General features: G+C 42.9%; 1 protein-coding gene across 1 annotated transcript in view; it reads right to left on the reverse strand.

Moving 5' to 3' along the window:
- The window catches only part of DNAAF5 (dynein axonemal assembly factor 5), a 288,383-nt gene that overhangs the window by 20,582 nt on the left and 246,692 nt on the right, over positions 1–21,109 (reverse strand). Inside the window, exon 12 of the mRNA XM_053695125.1 lies at positions 8,244–8,435. Coding sequence (XP_053551100.1) covers positions 8,244–8,435 — 192 coding nt within the window. The remainder of the gene's footprint in view (positions 1–8,243; positions 8,436–21,109) is intronic.

Below are 21,109 nucleotides of genomic sequence, written 5' to 3' on the forward strand. Positions count from 1 at the left end.
CAAACAAAGATAATGTCCCTTTAAGCAGGTGTCAGCAAACAAATGATAATGTCCTTTTTAGCAGGATTAAAGCAAACAAAGATTATGTCCCTTTAAGCAGGTGTCAGCAAACAAATGATAATGTCCTTTTTAGGCAGGTTAGCAGGCAATCAAGATTTGGAAGCAAGAGGCATTGGCAAAACTAAGTTGAGGAGGATAGGGTCAGGTTTCAAAATTGTACTCACTCAGACAGGGACCGGCAGAAGAGAGAGAGAGAAAACAAACGGGCACCGAGTAAATCTCCCGCCGAGATTTTAAAGGCAGAGAGAGGCCGCAACGTCATAGGGGTTGTCAGAGAATGCGTCACGTTGCCTAGCAACGTGACGTAGAACCCCAGAAGAGATCCGGGAGCCGCGGCGACACGGCGATGAACGGTAATTCATGACATCACCCCCCCCTCAAGGACCCCTCCGGGGGACAGGACCAGGCCTAGTAGGGTGGAACTTGTGAAAGGCCTTAATTAAGGCAGGGGCATGCACCTGCCGGGCAGGTTCCCAAGATCGTTCAGTAACAGGATAACCTTTCCAATGAACGAGATAATACAGTTTCTTCCCACGAAGTTTGGAATCCAGGATGTGACTGACCTCAAATTCAGGTAGGCCTTGAACCAAAAGAGGTGGAGGTTTGAGCAGAGGTTTAGAATACCTATTAGATAATACAGGTTTCAAAAGAGATACGTGAAATACCGGATGGGCTTTGAGGGTCTTGGGCAGAGCAATTCGGTAAGCAGTAGGACATACTTGACCCAGTATTCGGAAAGGACCCACATATCGTGGCCCCAATTTGGTGGAAGGCTGTTTGAGGCGAAGATGACGTGAAGAAACCCAAACCTTATCGCCAGGCCGATATTTGGGAGCCCTCCGTCGCCGAAGATCAGAATAGAACTTATAACGTTCAGAAGCCTTGGAAAGAAGAAGGTGTATTTTCTTCCAATGACGAGTTAACCTCCTGGCGGATAGATCAGAAGCAGGATTTTCAGTGGAAGAGGTGTGTAGAGGAAACGTTCTGGGTTGAAATCCATAGGCTGCATGAAAAGGAGAGGTCCGAAGAGAGGAGTTGTAACGTGTGTTATGAGCCAATTCTGCTAGTGGAAGGTAACCAGTCCAATTAGAATGATGATGATCCACATAATGCCTCAAATAAGTTTCAAGGCACTGGTTAACCCTTTCGGTTTGGCCATTAGACTCCGGATGATGTGACGTAGACAAAGAGATAGTTGTTCCAAAGTGTTTGCAGAGTGATCTCCAAAACCGAGAAACAAACTGTACTCCTCTATCCGAAACAATGTTCAGAGGGAAGCCATGTAATCTCACAATGTGTAAGAGAAAAAGTTCGGAAAGTCTTTTGGCAGATGGTAAACCAGGTAAAGGAATGAAGTGAGCTGTCTTAGTGAACCTGTCAACAACCACCCAGATAGTGTTGTTTCCAGCTGAAAGAGGAAGATCGGTAATAAAATCCATGGATAAATGGGTCCAAGGCTGATGAGGAATGGGTAACGGTTGAAGCAAACCGGAGGGAAGTTGACGAGGAGTCTTATTGCTGGCACACTGTGTACATACTGAGACATAATCTGTAACATCTTGAGACAGAGTAGGCCACCAGACATGTTGCTTGAGCTTTCGAGCGGTGTTACTGATGCCAGGATGTCCAGAGAGAGGACTGTCATGAGCCCAATATAGAATCTTGGAACGAAGACGTTTAGGAACAAAGAGTAGGCCATCAGGAGGTTTGCAAGACAAAGGAAGATCCTTTTGAGCAGATTGTAAGTCATGTAACCACGAGGTTGATAACTGGGCTAAGACTTTATGAGGTTGAAGTATGGTACCAGTTTCAGGAGTTGAAGTGTCTTGAAATTGTCTGGAAAGGGCGTCAGCCTTGATGTTCTTAGAACCGGGAATATAAGACAGATTGTAATGAAAACGTGAGAAGAACAGAGACCAACGTGCTTGTCTGGAGTTCAGTCGTTTGGCCGTTTGAAGATAGAGAAGGTTTTTATGATCTGTGAGTATAGTAAACGGCAAAGAAGTGCCTTCCAACCAATGCCTCCATTCATCCAGTGCCATTTTAATAGCAAGTAACTCCTTATTACCTACATCATAATTTAATTCAGAAGGAGAAAATTTCTTGGAGAAGAATCCCACAGGGTGGATCTTTCCTGTGTCAGGTATACGTTGGGAAAGAACAGCCCCAGCAGCAACTGATGAAGCATCCACTTCAAGAATAAATTGAAAATCCGGATTTGGGTGACGCAGGATAGGTGCAGAAGAGAAAGCTTTTTTGAGAGAATCAAAAGCTTCAACAGCTTCAGGAGGCCAATCTTTACAGTTTTGTCCTTTCCTAGTGAGAGACGAAAGAGGTGACGTTATAGTAGCAAAACCTTTGATGAATTTCCTGTAATAACTGGCAAATCCCAGGAAACGTTGCAGAGCTTTAAGAGAATCAGGTTTAGGCCACTCCAAAATGGCAGAGAGTTTAGTTGGATCCATTTCAAATCCTGATTCAGAGATTACATATCCCAAAAAGGGAATGGACCTTTGATGAAAAGAACATTTCTCCAGTTTGGCAAATAGATGGTTATCTCTTAAACGTTGAAGTACCTTCCTGACGTGATGTATATGATCTTGGTAGTTCTGAGAAAAAATTAATATATCGTCAAGGTAAATGATAACAAAAATATTCAAGAAATCCCGAAAAATCTCATTCACGAAGTGTTGAAAAACAGCAGGGGCATTACACAGCCCAAACGGCATGACAAGATACTCATAATGCCCAAATCTAGTGTTAAAGGCTGTCTTCCACTCATCACCCTTGCGCATACGGATAAGATTGTATGCTCCACGGAGATCGAGCTTGGTAAAAATGGTGGAACCTTGAAGATATGTGAATAATTCAGGTATTAGGGGTAAAGGATAACTGTTCTTGATGGTGATTTGATTTAAGCCTCTGTAATCGATACAAGGTCGCAGTCCGCCATCCTTCTTTCCCACAAAGAAGAACCCAGCCCCTACAGGAGAAGAGGAGGGTCGAATGAATCCTCTGGCCAAATTATCTTTGATATATTCTTCCAAGGCTACATTTTCAGGCCTAGAAAGTGGGTAAGTTTTGCCTCGAGGATAAGGAGCTCCAGGGAGAAGATCAATAGGGCAATCAAATGAACGGTGAGGAGGAAGACGTTCTGCTTCTTTTTTAGAAAAGACATCGACAAAATCTTGATACTGCGTAGGTAGAGGACCAGAAGTATCGGTAGTAAGAGCAATAGTGAGTGGTATTTTAGTAAGTGGTTGAAGACAGTTAGTATGGCAAGATAATCCCCAGGAGGTGAGTTCACCATGGGTCCAAGAAAAGGTAGGATTATGTAACTGAAGCCACGGAAGACCCAGGATTATGGGAAATTGAGGAGTAGTAATCACATCAAAACATATCCTCTCACAATGAAGTACTCCGACAGAAAAAAGTATGGGTATAGTAGTAAACCGGATGAGTCCGGAACCCAAAAGGATCTCCACTAACAGTAGAGACGGAAACTGAAAACTTCTTTCTTAGTAAGGGAATAGTGTGAGTGGACACAAAAGTGGAGTCAATGAACACTCCTCCAGCACCAGAATCAATAAGAGCTTGGGTATGAATCTTGTTATCACCCAATTGAAGGGTTACAGGAACAAAGAGTTTATTAAAGAGGGAATGAACATGTTTTTGGCTTAACTTAGTTCCCTGGACAGAAGTTAAGCCCTGGCTTTTACTGGTCTGGTAGGACAATCCCTTAATAAATGCCCTTTAAGGCCACAGTATAGACACAGGCCAAGAGAACGTCTTCTCAACCGCTCAGTTTCGGTTAATTTTATGGTTCCTACTTCCATAGGTTCAGCTTGATCAGGAGAAGGAGTGGCAGTTGTTACCGGGTTAGAAAAACGAGGAGCCAGACGAAAAGGAGTTCGAGTTGAGGACCTCTGATTTCTTTCTCTTTCTTGTTGGCGTTCACGGTATCTAGAATCAAGACTGATGCAAAGATTTATTAAGGCTTCTAGGGAGTCTGGAAGTTCCCGATACACCAATTCATCTTTGAGACGTTCTGAAAGTCCTTTGCGAAAAGCTGCTCTAAGAGCTCCCTGATTCCAATTAGTTTCAGATGCAAGAGTGCGGAACTCAATGGCATATTGAGACACTGATTGACCACCCTGACGTAGGTCTAATAGAGAAGCTTCAGCAGCGGAAGTCCTTCCAGGTTTGTCAAACACTTTAGAAAAAACAGAAAGAAAAGCATCCACATCCTGAAGTATAAGATCATCTTTTTCTAACAGAGGTGATACCCAGGCCAAAGCTCTTCCTTTCATTAAGGAAATAAGGAATGTAATCCGAGATGAGGGAGTAGCAAAAAGGGTAGGACTGTTACGAAAGTGAAGTCGGCATTGATTCAAAAAACCCCTACAATCTTCAGGATTCCCATCATATTTATCTGGAAGAGGAATCCTAGGACTCAAATGTCCTTGTGATTGGTTGTTGGGAATAGGAGGAGAGGATGCCTCAATGTTAGGATTGGGAGGGATAGGAGCAACCAAGCTCTGTAATAATGTAGTGATTTGATCCAGCTTAGTATCCAAGGATTGCAAGTGGGTAGCATGAGATCCCAGTAACTGTCCCTGGTGAGTCACGGCCATGGATAATTCAGTGGGGTCCATTTATGGCCCGTTTGTAATGTCAGCCGTATTTGGTCAGTTCAGGATTTAACCCAACTGCTAGCGTGGATATTAAAACACACGCTAGCACACTGAGAAATATCCAGGACGTGACCCACTCAGGAAACAAAATAAGCAGGGTATCAGAACTTCCCAAAAGAATATTAATTCAAAATATCTTCTTGAGGATAAAATTATTTTACAGGAGATAGCGTTCCTTTCTCAGGAAAATAGAAACAAACAAAGCTTATGTCCCTTTAAGCAGGTTGATAGTGGATAAATGAATATGCTTCTTTCTTGCAGGTTTGCAATAAATTAAGAATGTCCCTTTAAGCAGGTTTATAGCAAACAAAAAATAATGATGTCCTTTTAGCAGAAATAAAGCAAACAAAAAATAAAGTCCCTTTAAGCAGGTGTCCGCAAACAAATGTTAATGTCCTTTTAAGCAGGATTGTCAGCAAAGAAATGATAATGTCCTTATTGGCAGGATTAAAGCAAACAAAGATAATGTCCCTTTAAGCAGGTGTCAGCAAACAAATGATAATGTCCTTTTTAGCAGGATTAAAGCAAACAAAGATTATGTCCCTTTAAGCAGGTGTCAGCAAACAAATGATAATGTCCTTATTGGCAGGATTAAAGCAAACAAAGATAATGTCCCTTTAAGCAGGTGTCAGCAAACAAATGATAATGTCCTTTTTAGCAGGATTAAAGCAAACAAAGATTATGTCCCTTTAAGCAGGTGTCAGCAAACAAATGATAATGTCCTTTTTAGGCAGGTTAGCAGGCAATCAAGATTTGGAAGCAAGAGGCATTGGCAAAACTAAGTTGAGGAGGATAGGGTCAGGTTTCAAAATTGTACTCACTCAGACAGGGACCGGCAGAAGAGAGAGAGAGAAAACAAACGGGCACCGAGTAAATCTCCCGCCGAGATTTTAAAGGCAGAGAGAGGCCGCCACGTCATAGGGGTTGTCAGAGAATGCGTCACGTTGCCTAGCAACGTGACGTAGAACCCCAGAAGAGATCCGGGAGCCGCGGCGACACGGCGATGAACGGTAATTCATGACATGTATAACCCAGGGCAATTCATATTCTTCGCAAGAAGTAGAGTCTGAATCAGAGACATCCGTCTCTAAGAATCCTCCATAACTGGGATACTGCTGCCTCCAGAGAACCAGACACCAGGATTTCTCCCTCACCACGAGGTCAGGAAAACAACACAGTAAACCGTGCAGTCCATGCAAAAGCATGCACGACCAAAAAGGCTGCGTCACTAGACATAGGCCGTTATGTTCCAAAATAGCCATAAGCCGAAGCAACACTACACAGTAACAGAGAGAATCACATAAACATGATTATAACCCCCCCACCCCCCTGTTCAATAATCCCCTTTAGGAGATATTATCCCTTGATTCCTAGATACAAAAAGGAGCCTCACTGAGACCCTATGTTAAAGTTATCCCCGAAAGGTTGTAGCCCCTCTCGGATAAACAGTTGAAATTACAATACATCCATGATGAAAGTAAAATGAAACAATCTTACTGGAATCTACGCCGTGGAACAGGAACACAGCCCTTTAAGTGTGACAGATAGTAGCGTTGCCTCTGCCATGGACTTGAGAGAAAGAAGCAGGCAGCGAAACTGGTGAACACTGATTGCTTGTGGAGCTGTTAATATGAATCGGGATGGTTTCGCAGAAAGACTCTCCCTGCATCTCGGGACTAACTTTTATCCAGGCTCTGAGAGCCTGACAGGACTAATTAAAACAGTCTCATACCGAAGAGTACTACCCTCCATAAGAGACTATCGAAAACTTTTGACACTTCTCTGCCAACCTCCTGGGACGAAAGGCAAAGAATGACTGGGGGAATGAGGGAAGTGGGAGGAGTATTTAAACCTTTGGATGGGGTGTCTTTGCCTCCTCCTGGTGGCCAGGTTCTAAATTCCCAAAAGTAATGAATGCAGCTGTGGAATCTTTCCATTTATGAAGAAAATAGATTATTTTATAGAACCAGCACAGAGAAATCTGCCATTAATCATAGGCTTCATGATCAATGGATATTGGTAGACATTTTTGCAGAATTGTCTGTCTTATAAATAGGCCTATTACTTTTCTTTTAGAACCCCCCCCCCTCCCCCTCACAGAGACACACTGATTTATATACCTATTTTAGGAGTCAGAAGTTTCAATATATCATTAACAGATTATAGACATGTTGCAGATTAGATATTAAATAAAAACACATACTTGGTTCAGAGAGCTTCGACTTCAGACTTGGCAAATAGGGGAACATTTCTCAAAAACGTATATCTATTACATTTTAATTATACATATACGTCATGTGTTGCAATTAGCATAATTATTTTAACAGGTGTGGGAGACAGACATTTTAAGCAGCATAAGTGTAACAAACATAAATAAACAGTCTCTGCTCACAGGGCCATGTCTGGCATATCGAAGGCTCAACAATTTCCAAGAATGGGTACTATTTAATTCAGGTAGAATTTGACATTTAAATTTTTTATTATTCAAATTGTATTTTTGGCTATATTTTTTATGGCATTCCAATCCATTAGAAGCACTGCCCTTTGAATTTAACTACCTCAATTATGTATGATATAAAAGTAAAATCTGGTTTCTCTTCATTTGTTAAGCTAACAATTGTAAGGCTTTTCTTCGTTTCCTCACATCTTCACAGCAGCAGCTAATGTGAAAGAAGACGTGGTGGCTAATAGAATCATTATTAGACGTACATTCATGAACTTCAGGAGTAAACAAATGCTGAAGATGGCAGCTGCAAGCCTCATTCTGCAATTTTTTTTGGGGGGGGGGCAGATTAATTCTTTTGAAAGTGCAACACACTAAGATCTGTGCAAATCTGACTCTGAAAATTGCTGAATGCCACCATTTTCAGCATTTGTTTACTTCCGAAGTTCATGAATACACATGTCTAATTATTTATGACTACTACCTTGCATGCTTGATTTTGCTTAAAGGGATAGTAAACACCAAAAATCTTATTGTTTAAAAAGATAGATAATCTCTTTATTACCCATTCCCCAGTTTTGCATAATCAACACAGTTATAGAAATATACTTGCTACCTCTGTAATCACCTTGTATCTAAGCTTCTGCTGAATGCCTCCTTATTTCAGATCTTTTGACAGACTTGCATTTCAGGCAACTAAACGTGCATGAGCACAGTGTAATCTATATAAATAACATGAACTAACGCGCCCTATAGCTGTGAAAAACTGTCAAATGCATAGGCGGCCTTCAAGGGCTTAGAAATTAGCATATGAGCCTACCTAGGTTTAGCTTTCAACTAAGAATAGCAAGAGAAAAAAGCAAATTTGATAATAAAAGTAAATTAGAAAGTTGTTTAAAATTACATGCCCTATCTGAATCATAAAAGTTTAATTTGAACTTTACTATCCCTTTAATAAAATCATTTTAAAATTTTATAATTAAGAACATACATTTCTTAAATGCAGATTTGTTATTAATCTCAACAAAAAATGAACATTATCTTACCCAACAAAGTTTCTTGTAAACTATTATCAGGATCATCAAGGTGAAGCAACAAACCCCTGTATAAAAATTCTATATGGCTCCTATATGTAGTTCTCTCATACTCATGGTTGATGCATTTAAACCAAAGACCAAGTGTTTTTGCAGCTGTGTCTCTCACTTCATCTGAAGCATCATCAAGGCGCTTTAAGAGCTCTGCAATAAATGGTAGTACACATATTAGATGGAAACAAACATAAGACAGGCTACAGTATAATACTTTGCAGATTATCTCTCTTATACTGGTAACAGGACATTCCTGGGAAATTAAGGATGAGATGATTGGAATATATATGACAATAACATGGACACTGGCATGGCAGGAGGACCAACAGCCAATATGGAACCCCAGATAATTATCTCCAGTCAGTAAATACCCTAAAATGCAAACTGTTGAAAGGCTCTTAAATCAGAAGCCAGTATGCCACAGACTGCCCTAAGCATAAAGAGCCCACTACAATACTGAGCATGCTAAACAGTGAGAGGTCGCAAGTCTCTCTCTTATTCAGTATAAGATACTAGAGCATAGAAAATAAACTGAAGCAAAAAAAAAAAGGAGTATGGGAATGGTGGACAATCTGAAAGAGATTTATGTATTCCTTGAAGGTATGAGACTATAGACTTTCTAGTCCTGACTAGGACTACAAGAGGGTGAAAGAAATATTTTTATTTCAGTATCATTCTTTTATTTTATGACTAGTCCTAAAGCCTGTGTACACGGGCCAATTTTTTTTAAAAGTACCGCGGTTCCAACCCTTGCTCCCTCACTCTCCCCCCCCTCTCTTTTGCGCTCTCTCTTCCCCGCCCCTCTTCTGCTCTCTCCCCCCTCTCTTTTGCTCTCTCTCTCCCCCCTCTCTTTTGCTCTCCCTCTCCCCCCTCTCTTTTGCTCTCCCTCTCCCCCCTCTCTTTTGCTCTCCCTCTCCCCCCTCTCTTTTGCTCTCCCTCTCCCCCCTCTCTTTTGCTCTCCCTCTCCCCCCTCTCTTTTGCTCTCCCTCTCCCCCCTCTCTTTTGCTCTCCCTCTCCCCCCTCTCTTTTGCTCTCCCTCTCCCCCCTCTCTTTTGCTCTCCCTCTCCCCCCTCTCTTTTGCTCTCCCTCTCCCCCCTCTCTTTTGCTCTCCCTCTCCCCCCTCTCTTTTGCTCTCCCTCTCCCCCCTCTCTTTTGCTCTCCCTCTCCCCCCTCTCTTTTGCTCTCCCTCTCCCCCCTCTCTTTTGCGCGCTCTCTCCCCCTTCTCTTTTGCGCTCTCTCTCCCCCTTCTCTTTTGCGCTCTCTCTCCCCCTTCTCTTTTGCGCTCTCTCTCCCCCTTCTCTTTTGCGCTCTCTCTCCCCCTTCTCTTTTGCGCTCTCTCTCCCCCTTCTCTTTTGCGCTCTCTCTCCCCCTTCTCTTTTGCGCTCTCTCTCCCCCTTCTCTTTTGCGCTCTCTCTCCCCCTTCTCTTTTGCGCTCTCTCTCCCCCTTCTCTTTTGCGCTCTCTCTCCCCCTTCTCTTTTGCGCTCTCTCTCCCCCTTCTCTTTTGCGCTCTCTCTCCCCCTTCTCTTTTGCGCTCTCTCTCCCCCTTCTCTTTTGCGCTCTCTCTCCCCCTTCTCTTTTGCGCGCTCTCTCCCCCTTCTCTTTTGCGCGCTCTCTCCCCCTTCTCTTTTGCGCTCTCTCCCCCTTCTCTTTTGCGCTCTCTCCCCCTTCTCTTTTGCGCTCTCTCCCCCTTCTCTTTTGCGCTCTCTCCCCCTTCTCTTTTGCGCTCTCTCCCCCTTCTCTTTTGCGCTCTCTCCCCCTTCTCTTTTGCGCTCTCTCCCCCTTCTCTTTTGCGCTCTCTCCCCCTTCTCTTTTGCGCTCTCTCCCCCTTCTCTTTTGCGCTCTCTCCCCCTTCTCTTTTGCGCTCTCTCCCCCTTCTCTTTTGCGCTCTCTCCCCCTTCTCTTTTGCGCTCTCTCCCCCTCTCTTTTGACGACTCTCTTTTGCTCTCTCTCTCCCCCCTCTTTTCGCTCTCCCCCCCCCTCTCTTTTGCTCTCTCTATGCCCCTCTTTTGCTCTCTCCCCCCTCTCTTTTGCTGTCTCTCCCCCCTCTTTTTATCCCCCCTCTTCTGCTCTCTCTATCCCCCCTCTTTAGAGCTCTCTGTCTCTCACGGCTCTCTCTCTCCCTCTCTTTTGCTCTCTCTCCCCCCCTCTCTTTTGCGCTCTCCCTCCCCCTCTGACGCTCTCTCCCCCTCTCTTTTGAGCTCTCTCTCCCCCCTCTCTTTTGAGCTCTCTCCCCTCTCTCTTTTGCTCTCTCTCTCTCCCCCCCTCTCTTTTTGCTCTCTCTCTCCCCCCTCTCTTTTTGCTCTCTCTCCCCCCTCTTTCTCTATCCCCCCTCTCTTTTGCTGTCTCTCCCCCCTCTCTCTATCCCCCCACTTCAGAGCTCTCTGTCTCCCACGGCACATCCGGCCCCGCGCGCCCACGTCACGTCCAACCCCGCCCACGCCACGGCCGTATTGCCACGCCAGATCCTTTGCTGAAGAAACAGCATTGCACTACTAGTAGCCAGCTGAATTTATCTAGGCAGCCAAACACGAGAGACAAAATGTGGGCAGGCACCAATCAAGCAACTAGCTCCCACTAGTCTAAGATATGTGTGTATTCTTTTTCAACAAGGGATACCAAGAGAAGAAAGCACATTTGAATAAAGAAATGAATGTAAAAGTGTCTTAAAATGACATGCTCTGTCCAAATCATGCAAGTTTAATTTTGACTTTCGTATCCCATTAAGCTAAAAATAACGAATGTTAAAATTTGACAATGTTTAACAAATGTATTTACTGATAACTTGTGCAATACATTATACAATTAATTTGTGCTTTAGGTAATAATATTAGAACGTATTAGACTGCCCTCACCCGGCTACTTTATAATACCATACAGCTGGCGAACACTGCATGCTAATACTACATTTCTTGTTAAATGTTAAACAGCTTTCTCATTTACTTTTATTAGCAATTTTTCTTGGTATATTTGGTCAAAAAGCAGGGAAGTAAGCTTAGGAGCCAGCCCATTTCTGGAGCACAATATGGCAGCAGCTTTGCAAGAATGTTATCCATTTACAAGAGCACTAGATGGGAGCACTAATTGCTTCCATGTAGTGCTACAGACACCTACCTAGGTATCCCTTCAATATAATATAATGGGAATGAAGAAACATTTGATAATAAAAGTAAATTGGAAATTTTCTTAAAATGATATGCTCTGTCTGAATCATAAAATCATTGTTTTTGGTTTTGTATCCCTTTAACATTGCTGGAATGCAATTCAATGGGTGATATATATCATGCGCACAGCAGTATAGTGCTCACAACATTATGTTGGAAAGCACAGGTGCGTTCATTTCCTCAGATAATAGATTTCTATGAGAGCCTGCACTAAAATTCAGATCAGATAACACTAGAGAACTAACCAGATGTAAAGCAAAATGAGTGGGGTTGTTCTTTGCTATACATCTTCCATGTTTTAAACGCACAATGTCAAGCAATAAGAGTCAATAACTGGGTTTCAAAAATTGCTAAATGTGAAAGCGGTATTTCAGATTTCACAAACATGCAACACTTAACATACGACTACCTCTTCTCAATCAAAGTATATGGTGCAATATTTATCTATTGGGTATGTTAAAGGACCATTATGCACTAATAATTTCTTCCACCTAATGTATACATGTACTATAAATTAGTATATATGTACCAAAGCAATAAAAAGACATAGTTTAAATCAGTTTAAATTGAGGTAAATTTTAAATGAACACTTGTACAGTTTCACCGTTTGTCCGTCGCCGTAATGCTCCGCCTTCAGAGAAGGGCAGAGCTACCTAACAGTATGCAAACGCCTACACATTAACTACTGACCAATAAGGTCGGATATTCAAATTATATGTGGAATTTTCCACTCTCATTGCGCATGCGCCAGACCTTACATGCACGGCTCGCCTGAGCACGGCATAATTTTGCGAATGCGCATTGAATGCAAGACTGACACACATGGACAGGAGTACATTTACATTTTTCCTGGCTATGAAGTATTTTAGAAACTGTCCCCTACATAAATATCAATATCCCCTCATTCCTCATCATGGTTATTTTACGTGTCATTATGTCACATACTGCCAGTAATACATGCAACAAGGTTGGAGTCGCTATAATGACAAAAACATAATGACAAAAACGTTAATATCACTTTAAAATTAAAGGGACACTGAACCCAAATTTTTTCTTTCGGGATTCATATAGAACATTCAACTTTAAACAACTTTCCAATTTACTCCTATTATCAAATTTTCTTCGTTCTCTTGCTTTCTTTATTTGAAAAAGAAAGCATCTAAGCTATTTATGGAAAGCACTTGTTTATTGGTAGGTTAATTTACCCACCAATCAGCAAGAACAACACAGTGTGTTCACCAAAAATGGGCCGGCATCTAAACTTACATTCTTGCATTTCAAATAAAGATACCAAGATAATGAAAATAATTTGATAATATGAGTAAATTAGAAAGTTGCTTAAAATTGCATGCTCTATCCGAATCACAATAGAAAAAAAATTGGGTTCAGTGTCCCTTTAAATTTACTATATGTTACATGTGTGTCCCTCATGTGCTCACCGGCATGTACTGCTAAGGACCTATAATATTTATGCATCCAGAGCAGGACATTACTTATATTATTAAACACTTTGAATAGCTATTAATGCAAAAATCACACTCTAAAATCAGTTAGATATCATTTTTCCATCAGCATGTCTATTTACATTACAACTAGGGATGCACATTTATCTTCATATGACCCCTGACATCTTGGCCAGGTGTAAACGATTCACCCATATACCCCAGATGGACTCCTTTATGCTACCTCTAGATGTCTGTAAAAAGTTTTTCACCCACAACCACAAGGCCAAGGGTAATGTAGTATGTAACCCTACATACCTCTATCTGGTACAGACATAAACCAGACAAAAGACCCTGAGAAGAATGTAATAGTCCCTACACTTTCTGATTGTTTTGACAGGTGCAACATTTAAAGGCATTATAAAAATAGCCTGGCTGTATTTAATGCTAAATATCATAAACTGCTGACTGTTCTACTGTGAGGAGCATTTGATTGTGCTCTTCACAATAGAAATTACGTCACCGCCAATGGGAAGCATGGGAACGCTGCAGCGCGCACAGCAATGCCGCAATCCCATGCTGAAGGCAAGGTGACGTCATGGCTAATGGCATGCATGGAGTGTATAGCCGCACACAGCCGAAGCGGCGGAACGTATTCTCAAAAAATGTTTGGGCTAGGTAAGTTAAAAAAATAGTGTTCAGCTAGAAAAAAATATATAGTTATTAGGTTACTAATGCTCATTAGGGATACAATAGATATTCTCAACATGCTACATCCAATAAAGGGAAAAAAGATGAGTGTATAATGTCCCTTTAAAGATGCTTTGGTTAATCTTTTAACGACCAGTGCCATACAGGGGCGAGAACGCACTATTTCAGCATACTCCATGAGTGAGGCAGTGCCAAAGTAGCAGTATGGTGGTCACCCCAAACTAGTGATGGCAGGGACAGGGTGTCCCTGTGATCACATGCCAGTTTGTGCTCAGTCATCATTTGACTGTTAATGTGCATACAAACACTGACAGACAATCACAGTGATTGTATACTTTAGAACCAGTCTGGATACCAGAATACTGCAATGCATGCTGGTATTAGGCTCAGTGGCCAATCACTGTATGCCTCAGGAGTGAGGCAGTCCCTGATGCTCAAAAAATGGCCCATGGTCATGTGATCAGTACTATAGCCAAAAATAAAAAGCCATTGTTTGTTAAAAAAATAAATTATGCTTTCCTGATAATTTCCTTTTCTTTTGATGGAAAGAGTCCACAGCTGCATTCATTACTTTTGGGAAATAAGAACCTGGCCACCAGGAGGATGCAAATACAACCCAGCCAAAGGCTTAAATACTCCTCCCACTCCCCTCATCCCCCAGTCATTCTGACAAGGAACAAGGAACAGTAGAAGAAATATCAGGGTGAAAGGTGCCAGAAGAATATAAGGACGCCCCACATAAAATTACGGGTGGGGAGCTGTGGATTCTTTCCATCAGAAGAAAAGGAAATTATCAGGTAAGCATAATTTATGTTTTTCTTCATAAATGGAAAGAGTCCACAGCTGCATTCATTATTTTTGGGAAAACAATACCCAAGCTATAGAGGACACTGAATGCCAAGATGGGAGGGTACAATTGGCCAGCTCATACTGAGGGCACCAGGCCTGAACCTCTACCCAATAAAAAACCCTGCTTCGTCTGAAGCTGAGAAAATTTTAAGAGGAAAAGCCCCAATGACAAGGACTCGCAGTTAGTCCAGAAGCCAAACCAAAGACCGCAAACAGACTCAATTGAGCCAACAGTCCTCCAGGAGACACCGTCGCCCAACAAATGGTCCCCCACCCCTCATCTCCACAAATAAAGGAGACACCAGCCGAAACCCCAAGGGAACAAGGCAAAGGAGAACCAAGGAAACTGAAAGGTCCCCAAATTCAAAAAGAACACCTCCATGAGTGCGTCCAGCTCACAGAGAGACCCAAAGGGGCCCAAACAGGGAAAGGAGGCCACGCCTATACCAAGCGAAACCTGGGATAAGACTGGCACAGAGACAGACGTCTCCCCAATATCCTGCAATCACGGAATGCAACTGAAGAGGCAAAGTCCTTCCAGCATCTGGCCATAGAATACCAAAGTATGCGACCATGAAAAAGTGTGTAATACATCCAGGTGAAAAACCCTGAGTTTGAGAACACAGAGTCCACAACAGGATGACACAGAGGGTACTTGCGAGGAAGAAGAAGCAGTCAAGCAAGAAACAGACCACAAAAGCAACCCCCAGACAGAGGGCATGTTCCAGGCAACCTAAGTCGCCGGACCTACACACAGGTCCCTGAAAAGGGGAACACAAAACCTCAATCGCGGCCCCACGAGGAGAGTATACCCTCAGAAACCGAAGGAAGAGTAAACCCTCTTCTGGAATTAATGGAGCAAGTTGAAGGGAAATCTATACCCTAGCAGACTAAGCTCACAGGATAGACTCAACAAAGCTCATGCATCCAGAGGAGACTACGCCGAATGCAGTTCCTTAGACCGCTCGGCCATTCCGACCTGCAGACCCACACTCAGCTGGACCCAGCCTCTGGGATCCAAGACAAGGAAACAAAACAATCCCGAAACAGGTCAGGAACGAGTAAGGGTAGCACAGCCATCCCCAAAGAGCACAAGTACAACCCAACTCTGAAACAGACAACAAGACCATAGACCTAAGGATCTATCAAATAAAGGCCCAACAAGTCTGCTTGGAACCAGCAAGACCCCAGGGGGAACCAATGCCACCTTTCCACCTCCTATCCAGGAGAAGCCCCAAGCAAGGACTCCATCTCCATAGGGAGGAGAATATCCCCTAAAGAAAAAGGATGATGCCGGAAGGGCAACAACTGTCTGCAAGGCTTGAAGCCACCGGCTAATGGGAAGAGAAATTCCAAACACAGATGTCCGAGAAAAGGACCCCCCTACAAGTAGCTTGCCAAGCAGAGGCACAGCCAACCCATTCGCCTGCAGAGAAGGGAATCCACGAGAACACTGGCAAGCTGACCAGGGGAATGCAACCCTAAGGCGCACCAGAAATTGGACATCCAGCGCCAGCAGCTCAAGCCACACGGCTAACCACCAGATAACATGGGCCACCCAGTGGCAAAGAGTAAAAAATACTCCAAAAACCTGGCCAACCATGACCAGGTTAGGTAGATGGAGCAAGGACATAGCCCAAGTTCCCACTACCGTGGAACACCCCGACCAGCCCTGAGATTCAAGATTCCAAAACCACCCAAGGCCGAGTCAGGAAAAAGGCCAAGCGAAGCTTCAGCAACTGGAAGTCTCAGGGAGAAAAACAGGTCCAGGCACCTAATAGTTCCGGCAAACCTTACCCTAGAACTAAACACCCCAACTGGCCAAAAAGCCAGACATAAGGGTATGCATGCATATCCAGAGAATCCAGATAGCAAAAAGAACTCGAAAGCTCCGACCAAAGGAAGGAACCACCCCTAGCCAAAGTCAAACACTCCAAGGAGCAAGGCTAGAAGTCGTATGAAGATACTTCTCAGAGCCTCAGGACAACCAAGGAATACCTCAAGGTCAAAAAAATCCAACTAGCAGGACTAGTCTCCCTAACACCTCTGCACAAGCAGAGGACACAAGGAAGAGTAGGCACCAAGCCTACCCAGCTCCTGAAAACCCAGAGCCAAACTACAGTCCACGCAGGGAACAACCATCACCTGGAAACACAGATCCCTAAAAGGAGATCCACTCACCCGGAGGCAATGGAAGAAAACCTAAAGGCCTCTTGTAACTCAGTCAAGAGTAAGAGCTGCATCTAGATATACTAGAAACAGCTTACGTGTACACCTGCAAGAGCTGCAACCGGTTTCAAACTGCAAACCTTCCGCATGCTAGACAGCTATCCTGTACAAGCTGTTGGACCAAGCCCAAAAGGACAAATCCAGAGGCCTAAAAAATTAAGGCCAAACCACTCAATAGCGGTAAGGAGCATTAAGCCCTCCCACCCTCCACCACATAGGGGAGGAAAATCTCTAAGTTCTGATGAAATCAGATGTCGGATAGAGTGACGCAGCGGAAAAACTCCCCTGCCCTGTCATCTATGACTGAAGGCTATAAGGACTGAAACAATCCTTCCCACCTCACGGACCCATCAGGTCCTCTCGAATGCTTCATTGAACATGAAAATGTTAATTTGAACACTCGGCACTTCTACCGTACCAGCCTAGCAGAAAAACGCCACGTGTCTGAACAGCCGCAAAACTGAACGAACCCAACAGGACCAGCCTGCACCTAGGGTCCCAACTGGCAAGCTGCGTAAATTCTCCTTTGTAGGGGAAAAAACAGAAAACAGACATGTTTAACAGAGGACTAACATGTCCAACAACTTCCGAAGAAGTAATAAAGAGTATCAATCCCAGAAGGTTCCTGAAGGAAAAAACAAACAAATAAAAGACATCCCATCGGATATAAATAAAATATAAGGCAACCCGGAGGTTAACGCCCAAAAAGACACAGGCCTACCTGCAGGACCAGCCAAACAGAGCACTATCACACAAAACTTGGAAAGATCTCAAACAAATGACAATCCGGAGATTACTTCATCCCCACATGTCTAATGTGGTGCACCATTCGAATTATCAGACTGAAAGTCCCCGTATCTGGTAATGGTAGAGTCATTCAATAACTGAAAAACATGTCTGAGCAACACGCGAAGGCGTGCAATCCTGTAACTGAAGGCACAACACTCAGGGACAGATATCCCCGCAGGGAACTGTAGAGGCCCTCCCCAAGGCGGAAGGCCCGGGACAATAGGGCACGAGCACTTTCTCAAATAAACGTCTGCACTCTGCAGACAAACAATCGCCAACATTATGTGGAAGTAAAAACGTGCTGCAACCTCCGGGGGAAACAAGCCTCCCCGCATGGAGGAACCATAAACTGGGTTACCCGCATGTGCAGAAGTATAATTTGGTAGGGAACCCGCCTTCCGGAGGACAGGACGCCTAGAGGCGGATGGCTCAGCAGTCCCTTGATTCCCCGAGCCCGAGGAACCAGGTGCTCTGAAATGGCAAATGGAACAAAACTAGTTGACAGGCGTCAACGAGCCCACCCTGGATTTATCACCAGACACAGAATCTGAAATCAAAATAGTCTCAGTATCCTCTGTAACTGAATCTGAAATTAATAGTCTCAGCATCAGAATCCTCCATAACTGGATAGAGGATATTTATATATTGACTAAAGTAGTAAAAACTAAAATGGCACCTGACACCCTCAATGGCTGGGGCACTCACCACCTCCTATGACCAGACCCCTGCGGACTAGAAAATTTCCTTTGCCACGCGGTCAGGAATGCGGAAATGGAACAACGGAACGTAGCCACGCCCGAACACAAGGTGAACTGTACAGTCCAAACAAGCACGCCCAACCAAAAGGCTGCGTCACTTCCAAAGGCCTCAATGTTCCAACCACGAGCCCAGTCAACATCGAACATAAGCAGTTTGAATCACATAACAAACATGATTATAAACCTATTCAATAACCTGTTCAATAACCCCCCTCAGGAGATATTAACCCTCTATTCCAAGATACTAAAAAAACATAATTTATGTGAGAACTTACCTGATAAATTCATTTCTTTCATATTAGCAAGAGTCCATGAGCTAGTGACGTATGGGATATACATTCCTACCAGGAGGGGCAAAGTTTCCCAAACCTCAAAATGCCTATAAATACACCCCTCACCACACCCACAATTCAGTTTAACGAATAGCCAAGAAGTGGGGTGAAAAAAAAAAGTGCGAAAGCATATAAAATAAGGAATTGGAATAAATTGTGCTTTATACAAAATCATAACCACCACAAAAAAGGGTGGGCCTCATGGACTCTTGCTAATATGAAAGAAATGAATTTATCAGGTAAGTTCTCACATAAATTATGTTTTCTTTCATGTAATTAGCAAGAGTCCATGAGCTAGTGACGTATGGGATAATGACTACCCAAGATGTGGATCTTTCCACGCAAGAGTCACTAGAGAGGGAGGGATAAAATAAAGACAGCCAATTCCTGCTGAAAATAATCCACACCCAAAATAAAAGTTTAGCAAGGGTAGAAATAGCCCCATCAACTTTAGGGATCTTGTCCCAAAATTCTAATCTGTCAGACGGCACAGGATATAAATGCTTAAAACGTTTAGAAGGAGTAAATGAATTACCCAATTTATCCCATTCCTTGGAAATTACTGCAGAAATAGCATTAGGAACAGGAAAAACTTCTGGAAAAACCACAGGAGCTTTAAAAACCTTATCCAAACGTTTAGAATTAACATCAAGAGGACCAGAATCCTCTATTTCTAAAGCAATTAGTACTTCTTTAAGTAAAGAACGAATAAATTCCATTTTAAATAAATATGAAGATTTATCAGCATCAACCTCTGAGACAGAATCCTCTGAACCAGAGGAATCATCAGAATCAGAATGATGATCTTCATTTAAAAATTCATCTGTAGGGAGAGAAGTTTTAAAAGATTTTTTACGTTTACTAGAAGGAGAAATAACAGACATAGCCTTCTTAATGGATTCTGAAACAAAATCTCTTATATTATCAGGAACATTCTGCACCTTAGATGTTGAAGGAACTGCAACAGGCAATGGTACTTTACTAAAGGAAATATTATCTGCTTTAACAAGTTTGTCATGACAATCAATACAAACAACAGCTGGAGGAATAGCTACCAAAAGTTTACAGCAGATGCACTTAGCTTTGGTAGATTCAGCACTTGACAGCGATTTTCCTGTAGTATCTTCTGACTCAGATGCAACGTGGGACATCTTGCAATATGTAAGAGAAAAAACAACATATATAAAGCAAAATTGATCAAATTCCTTAAAAGACAGTTTCAGGAATGGGAAAAAATGCCAAAGAACAAGCTTCTAGCAACCAGAAGCAATAAAAAATGAGACTAAAATAATGTGGAGACAAAAGTGACGCCCATATTTTTTCGCGCCAAATAAGACGCCCACATTATTTGGCGCCTAAATGCTTTTGGCGCCAAAAATGACGCCACATCCGGAACGCCGACATTTTTGGCGCAAAATAACGTCAAAAAAATGACGCAACTTCCGGCGACACGTATGACGCCGGAAACGGAAATAGAATTTTTGCGCCAAAAAAATCCGCGCCAAGAATGACGCAATAAAATGAAGCATTTTCAGCCCCCGCGAGCCTAACAGCCCACAGGGAAGAGTCAAATTTTTTGAAGGTAAGAAAAAATTTATTAAATCAAATGCATTATCCCAAATATGAAACTGACTGTCTGAAAATAAGGAAAGTTGAACATTCTGAGTCAAGGCAAATAAATGTTTGAATACATATATTTAGAACTTTATAAACAAAGTGCCCAACCATAGCTTGGAGTGTCACAGAAAATAAGACTTACTTACCCCAGGACACTCATCTACATATAGCAGATAGCCAAACCAGTACTGAAACGAGAATCAGTAGAGGTAATGGTATATATAAGAGTATATCGTCGATCTGAAAAGGGAGGTAAGAGATGAATCTCTACGACCGATAACAGAGAACCTATGAAATAGACCCCACGTAGAATCTAGCACAAACTTACTTCACCACCTCCATCGGAGGCAAAGTTTGTAAAACTGAATTGTGGGTGTGGTGAGGGGTGTATTTATAGGCATTTTGAGGTTTGGGAAACTTTGCCCCTCCTGGTAGGAATGTATATCCCATACGTCACTAGCTCATGGACTCTTGCTAATTACATGAAAGAAAGACTCGCTGAGACCTTTATGTACGTTTAGAACCGCAAGGTGGTACCCTCTCGGGAAACATTCACATTACAATACATTGTAAATAAAGTAAAATGAAATGATCTTACCGGAATCTACGCCGTGGAACAGGAACACGGCCCTTCAAGTGTGACGGATAGTAGCATCGTCTCCGCCATGGACTTGAGAGAAGAAAGCAGGCAGCGAAGCGAAGTTAGACAACGCTGATTGCTTGAGGAGCTGTTAATATGAGTCGGAATAGTATAGCAGAAAGAAACTCCTTGCATCTAACTTTCATCCAAGCCCTCACTAAGAGTCTGACAGGACTACTTAAAACTCCTGTCCCATACCGAAGAGTACTACCGTCCATAAGAGACAAAAACTTCAAATTTCAAATTCTGACACTTCTCTGCTATCCTCCTGGGATGAAAGGCAAAGAATGACTGG

Source organism: Bombina bombina, chromosome 11 (genome assembly GCF_027579735.1).
Source record: "Bombina bombina isolate aBomBom1 chromosome 11, aBomBom1.pri, whole genome shotgun sequence".
NCBI lineage: Eukaryota > Metazoa > Chordata > Amphibia > Anura > Bombinatoridae > Bombina > Bombina bombina.